Below are 7,466 nucleotides of genomic sequence, written 5' to 3' on the forward strand. Positions count from 1 at the left end.
AAAAAACAATCTGTGGACCTCCAGCATGCCATAAAAATGACCTCTGCTATCTGTTGATCACAATCCATCTCTCTTCTCTCCTTAAAAAGATGATTGGTGGTATTTGAAGAGGAGCTAAAGGCTCAGGAGGACTCTGGAGGCTGGTTTGAGGATTATGACCACGTCGACCATCAGAAACGATGGCCTGGTGAGATGTCTGCCGTGAATTTCAGTCGATCGTGATGGACAGGAAAAGTTCACAAAGACTTCACTTTCGCTGTGGCACCAGCAGAAAACAGAGCACTTCTGCCGTTATAAACACGAAGATGTATGAAGCTTTCTCTTCTGAGTTGGACCTGGATGCTGTTTAATAAGCGACATTAAAAAAAATGGATTGAAAATCAGTGATAAATCAGCTTTCTGTAGTGTTACTGATCAGAACCCCCTTTAACGATTACAAGAAAAGCCTTAGAGATAGAAGATAGAGAAGAGAGATGAACTTCTCTTCTCTTTAATCCTGATTTTATTAACTTTTCTCTTAAAGGGGGTGTACAAAGGCTATGTGGTTAATTTTCCAGCTGCTTTCTCGTTTCTCCCTCCCATTCTAGAACTCCCTCATAAATTCATGTCGAACCTTTTTACTTATCCTTTCGAAAATTGGCTAAAATGCAAATTTCTTATGAAGTATGGGAATTTGGTTATGCGGCTTTGACATAAAATATATTTCAGGGGCCCGAACTATAACTTATGGATCGTAATTAAAGCGCTTGTAAACAGAAGCAGTCAGGAGGGAACCGCATGAAGAACACGAGACACAAACGTAAATGATTAGGGCTCCATCTAGTGGTTGTAACGTGTATTACAGGACCCAAAAAAAAAAACGGTCATTTTTATTATATTTGCATTTTAAAAGATTAGGCGTTACCATGGCTCGTATTTAGCTATAAAGATTTATAGTTTTATATTACTTTGACAGTTTGGGAACAAACATAAAAAATATTTAATTTAGTAGTAAAAATAGATCAGCCCCTCATTTTAATAAGGCAGAGAGCAAAATAGCATTTCAGCATTGCCTTATGTAGTTTCTTATTTTTGGTTTTAATGTTTAAGATTTCTTTTTTTCTGATCATGAAGCATGTTTGTTTGCATCTCTACTTACTAGGTTATGTGTTTATCTTTGCAAGTTCTTTAAAAATTATTTCCTACTGGTATGTTTTTTAGAAAATGTAAAAACTAACGTAAAATCAGAATTAGGACTACCAACTTTTTTTCTATATGCTAAATGCCAGATTAATGAGAGAGAGAGACAGAGAGAGAGAGAGAGAGAGAGAGAGAGAGAGAGAGAGAGAGGATTTTATTCAGGCAATTTTTAAAACTGTCTTCATTGTGTTCAGAGTTTAGTTTTGTTAAACCGTTGATCACGTAAAACCACATTTGACTTTAAAATGTGAACGTTTTTACTGCCCATTTTATTATGAAAAGCCACCAGGAAGATTTGAAGAGTGGAAGAAAGTTGCAGCTGTCGCTGGCTCCACCTCCTCCGCCCTCCTTCCTCTCCGGCTATATAAAGGTTTCACCATCCCTCTCTGACAGGACTTCACTCACAGAGATCTCCTTAAGGTTGCACTGTGAGAACCAGCCTGTTTGAATTTCTCCCTTCCCCCAGAAAAGGACAAGAAAATGGTGAGTATTTCCTCATCGTCGATAAAGAAGTCTTATCTTCAAATCGACAAACGGGGTCCGTGTTCAGTGCTCTTTTTATCGAAAGTTTGAAATGTGACTCATCGTTTCCTGCTTTTACACTTCCTTCCCAAATTTAGCCTCTCGTCTGAGCTTCTCTGTTGCCTCGAAATGCAGCATTACAGGCAGTTCAGCAGGCTGCCAGCCTGCAAAGGTTAACTGTTTCCATATGTGGACTGCTTGTCGGCCCGGGAATGCTGCTGCTGCTGCTGTTTACACAACGTTGCTGAAAATCAGCTCGGTACACGCAGCAGCTTTCCTCTCAATGAAATCCACAAAGCCGGACTTTGACTCTGCGGCATGAGGGCAAACCGATCTAGTGTTTGGAGTTTACATAACACTGTTTCTCTCTGGTCTTAACCAACAGGACCGTGGAGCTTAAACAACCTCATTTCCTGGCAAATGAAGCACAAACCTACTCTGATTCTTTGTATTATTATTATTTTTACAGTTATGTTCTGTGGGAAACTCATCAATAACTCCCTGTAGCTCTTTTTCCCTTCCTGTGTTGCACAATGCTCCACTGTTTTTGCCCTCCATGTGTGACCTCGTTTCAGGCGGGACCAGATAGACGTAGCAGATGATTCCACTTCTCTTTGCTTAAAGGCTGATTCAGCGCAGCGTGTTGCAACAGGCAGCCACACCCACATCTCGCATAAATCTGCTCAGGAATCACCACTAATGATTAAAAAAAAAAAAAATCTGCACAGAAACTCTCTGTGACGCTCTGAGCTTGCTGGAACATGTGATTAGAGGTTAGTGGGTGAAAGCGGAGCTCTGTGCGACACCGGACTCAAAATGGCTGGCTGCTATTGCCAAACTTAGCAGCTGAGAAGCCCTCCCCTGTTTTAAAGGGGACTGGCGCTCAAACCTAAATAGGAAACGATTCCCATCAGCAAGGAGACATCGAAAAGAATTTCACCTCATTGTGTCACTGTTTAGAACAGAGGCTAAAGACAGCAGCCGGAGTCACTGATTGTACACCTTTAACGCCGAGGTTTGGGATGCCTGAGCCGGGAGGTATGACTGGCATTTTGATTGTATTTCCACAAGCGGTCGGATCATCGAGGCCTTGATCTGCCTCAGAACGAACTTTCCTTTCAAACTGTTCTGCTCCACCCTCGTTCTCGCCCTCCCCACTGCTACACCTTTACAACCGGCTCGAAAAATACTTCAGCAGGGTGTGGAGGCACTTTGTCCCTGCAGACATGTTGATGTTGATGATGATCTGGTGACTGGTGGCACTTGTTGACTTTGGCGTCATATCCGTGCAGGTACGGCAGATACTAGAGGCCATTGTTTGGAGACCTTTTCATAACACACACAAGCCGCAGTGTGTTTCATTTGGACGTGAACTATGTGGCAGAAGGTGAACACTGCATTTTCCATGAATAAAATGGTGGTGGCAGTATAATTCTCTGGGATTCTTGTTGGAAATGTCTAGTTTGGTGCTTAAATGCAGCGCGTTGTCTTGGAAACGTCATTTCTACATAAAAAAAAAGAAAAATGGTGGTGGCAATATCATTCTGTGGAGTACTTCTGATATCTGTTTACATTTTTTTGAGGTGGTGGTAGCATTTCTTTTTTTCTTTTTTTTTTTTTTTTACTCAAGATTACATTGAAACTATCATTGGATTTAGGTTTGGACTTTGACTAGGCTACTTTAAAATATGAATATCATAGCTCTGATTGTATATTTACAGTCCCTGTGCTGGTGGAAAGGAAAACTATGACCCAGTTTGACCTTTTTTTTTTTTTCTGCATCATGTGTCCACACAGCATGGTGCTGCCACCACCATGCTTCACAGTGAGTTAGTTTTCTGCCACACAGTTTGTATCACACGCGGTCTGAAAGGTTTGATTTCGATCTGCTCTTATCATGGCATGTTTTCGCATGCATTTTCAGACTTCAAAAAGAGATTCTCATAGCTGTCATCGTCTTAAAAAAATCTTCAGTTGGTATAAATACTTTAGCAAAGAACTCGTTTGGCCGCAGTGTAAACTCCACCCTCTTTGATGATTTTTTTTATTTTTTTAAGCACTCAATCGACAGTTTAATCAAGTTCAGACATGTTTGGATGAAATCTAATTAAAAATTCAGCGTTTTGGCTTTTAGTTTGCACTAGAACCTGAAGCGCTCATCTGTTTATACTGGATTCTAACTCCCTCCGTTGTCTTCCCTCAGAGAGAGTGCATCTCCATCCATGTCGGCCAGGCCGGCGTCCAGATGGGCAACACGTGCTGGGAGCTGTACTGCCTGGAGCACGGCATCCAGCCCGACGGCCAGATGCCCAGCGATAAGCCCACCGGCGGCTATGACGACTCCTTTACCACCTTCTTCAGCGAGACCGGCACCGGGAAGTACGTTCCCAGAGCCATCTTTGTGGACCTGGAGCCTACCGTCATCGGTGAGGACTTTCACCGCCACACAAGGAGTGTTTATAGTCACAAAAAGTTCCCTTTTATTGTGACTGAAACCAGCTTTTCTGGTGAACTATCCCAAGGTGTAAAGGAACAATTGTTTGTTATTGAGTGAAACAAAAGGTAGAGGGTGGAACCTTCAATAAGCTGTTTTTTTTTTATTTTTTATTTTTTTTCCTTTGGTGTCGGGGATTAACCTCAGAAATACACCAGGACATACACACGTCAGCCTGAACATTTTCCATCATTAAAAAGGAAAAGCAACAAACACAGGAGATTTCTGAGTTTGAAAAGTCAAAAATTTGAAAGGGAAACACTTAAGACATTTTGGGATTTCCATCAGAGATTTTCCAGAAGATGTTTGAGATTTCTGAGTTTCCGGGGTAGAAAATGTTCCACTTGAGAAATGTTTTTTCCTCGTTGACTAGCACCTCTCACTTCAGCTCTAACCATCTTACCTTAAAATAACTTCACTCTAGGATGTTGTCTTGTTTTCTCTTTCTCCTCCTTTCTCTTCTACACTCTCTCCCTTTCTCTTTTTCCGTTTCTTTTCCGAGAGACAAGAATTTAACAATTTCTAATAAAGATATTTCTTAGAAATCAACTGGAGCAGTGTAGCAAAAACCATAATGCTCCACTTGTGAAGCGTTGTGACTCAGACAACAATTCTGACAATGTCCGGACAGTATACTTAAAAAAAAAATTATATAAAAAAAAATAGCTCCACCCACTATCAATGTAATGTTACCATTACAACCAAAAAGCTTCAAAGCCATTTAAATGAGCTCAAACCCAAAAGAACTACCAGACTCTCCAAATAATTTTGCATTATCTCCACACATTTCACTTTATATTAAACCGATTGAATTTACTTGCTTCAGAACTTCTCTCTTCCACTCCCCCACAGTGTACAACGTGCTGGTCATGTTTCAGTCACATGGTTAAAGAAGCATTTGAAAGGCACTTTGACACAATACTAACCCTGTTTCTATGTTGGGTTTTTTTCGTTTATTTTTTTTTTCAGACGAGGTCCGAACTGGAACCTATCGGCAGCTGTTCCATCCTGAGCAGCTGATTTCAGGAAAGGAGGATGCTGCCAACAACTACGCCCGAGGTCACTACACCGTCGGGAAGGAGCACATAGATTCTGTCCTGGACAGAATCCGCAAACTGGTAAGGAGAATAAAAGCTAACGCAATTTATGAAGGGGCAAAAAAACCAAAAGATGCTTTCAGCCAAGATGGAGGTGGGTTAGCACACCAGCAATTTGAATTGACCTAAAAATGTAGATTTTGAAGTCAAAGACCAGACTTGACTTTTGATAGGCTGTTAAGTCTTGAAAACCCTCCAATGTAGGTAAATTAAGAACAATTCTGGAATGAGAAGTGGGCAAAAAATATTCCTTAGCAATTTTCATTACTACTTGACAATGCTTGCTTGTCCCAAAGAGTTTGAGGCAATAATTTTTCCACATTGAACCTTGTTGATTTGGATAACTTCTTAGGGAATTAAATCATCTGAAAATCTGCACTTGGTTTAGGCCCAGCTGCTGTACCACTAGGACATTGCAATCTTTTAGCCTACTTCATGTTGTAAGACATTTTCTGCTTAATCTAGTTCTGGTAAAATCTTTAATTTGATTTTTTTGTAATGGTGTTACTTCTTGGCAAATTCTTCACAGAAAATGGGTTAATCTCAAGGTAGGAGGTATAAGAGTAGAAGTCACTTTTAAAGGGACTTTATATTCATTTTTTTAAGTAAAGCACAACTTTTTTTTATTCTGATTAAAATTATGTTCATTTATAAACACATTTTCCAAGTCTTTCATTGTAACTTGCGACTTTCTTGTTCAGTCTGACCAGTGCACTGGACTCCAGGGGTTCCTGGTCTTCCACTCCTTCGGAGGAGGAACCGGCTCCGGCTTTACCTCTCTGCTCATGGAGCGGCTGTCGGTAGATTTTGGCAAGAAGTCCAAGCTGGAGTTTGCCATCTACCCAGCTCCTCAGGTCTCCACAGCTGTGGTTGAGCCCTACAACTCCATCCTGACCACCCACACCACTCTGGAGCACTCCGACTGCGCCTTCATGGTGGACAACGAGGCCATCTACGACATCTGTCGTAGGAACCTTGACATCGAACGCCCGTCGTACACCAACTTGAATCGCCTCATCAGCCAGATCGTCTCCTCCATCACCGCCTCCCTGCGCTTTGATGGAGCGCTGAACGTAGATCTGACAGAGTTCCAGACCAACCTGGTGCCTTACCCTCGAATCCACTTCCCTTTGGCCACCTATGCCCCAGTCATCTCCACAGAGAAAGCCTATCATGAGCAACTCACTGTGGCGGAGATAACCAACGCCTGCTTTGAACCAGCCAATCAGATGGTGAAATGTGATCCCCGTCATGGAAAGTACATGGCCTGCTGCCTTCTGTACCGTGGCGACGTCGTGCCGAAGGATGTCAACGTGGCCATCGGCAACATCAAAACCAAGCGCAGCATCCAGTTCGTGGACTGGTGCCCCACTGGCTTCAAAGTGGGCATTAATTACCAGCCTCCGACTGCAGTTCCAGGTGGCGACCTGGCCAAGGTGCAGAGAGCCGTGTGCATGCTCAGCAACACTACGGCCATCGCAGAGGCCTGGGCCCGACTCGACCACAAGTTCGACCTGATGTACGCCAAGAGGGCCTTCGTCCACTGGTACGTCGGTGAGGGGATGGAGGAGGGAGAGTTCTCAGAGGCCAGGGAGGACATGGCCGCCCTGGAGAAGGATTACGAAGAGGTTGGCATTGACTCCTACGAAGAGGATGAAGAGGGGGAAGAGTATTAAAATGAGATGCATTGGAGAATCCTCATCCATAGCCTGAACGAGTGCTGACCTGCCGTTAGTGGTCGTTTGCATACAATTGGTTAAACACTGTAAAATGGCAGTTTAAACGAGCTAAATCCCATGGTGTTGGGTTGTCAAAAATCCAAACAGAAAATGTCTTTTCTAATAAAGCTGTTTACACCAACATCACGTGTCATGCATTTCTTGACTTTAAAACTAAAATGACTTAATTTATCTTTATAAGACAAACTATTTTTAAGAATGAGCAAACTATAATATGAGGATCTCATTAGTATAGTGAGGAAAAATAATTACGTAACAGCTCTCTGGATGAGAAGAGGGTATTTGGCCACAGGATGGCAGCATACTATTACTATGAGAAGGCGATTGCAGTATGACAGAGATGTAAAATCCACAAAATTAAAGACCAAACATAGAATTAATTGCATGCAAAGCATTACTGATGCCATCAAAATTCTACATAAGTATTAAACTGTG

General features: G+C 42.1%; 1 protein-coding gene across 1 annotated transcript; it reads left to right on the forward strand.

Moving 5' to 3' along the window:
* The first annotated feature begins 1,548 nt into the window (after window positions 1-1,548).
* Window positions 1,549-7,154, forward strand: LOC106958014 (tubulin alpha chain-like). Its single transcript, XM_015049663.1, has 4 exons — window positions 1,549-1,662; window positions 3,905-4,127; window positions 5,165-5,313; window positions 5,994-7,154. The coding sequence occupies exons 1-4, from the start codon at window positions 1,660-1,662 to the stop codon at window positions 6,966-6,968; spliced, it is 1,350 nt and encodes a 449-aa protein (XP_014905149.1). The 5' UTR covers window positions 1,549-1,659; the 3' UTR covers window positions 6,969-7,154.
* Window positions 7,155-7,466: the final 312 nt, after the last annotated feature.

The sequence above is a fragment of the Poecilia latipinna genome, unplaced genomic scaffold (genome assembly GCF_001443285.1).
Source record: "Poecilia latipinna isolate Pla-1442-1.1 unplaced genomic scaffold, P_latipinna-1.0 Scaffold956, whole genome shotgun sequence".
Lineage (NCBI taxonomy): Eukaryota > Metazoa > Chordata > Actinopteri > Cyprinodontiformes > Poeciliidae > Poecilia > Poecilia latipinna.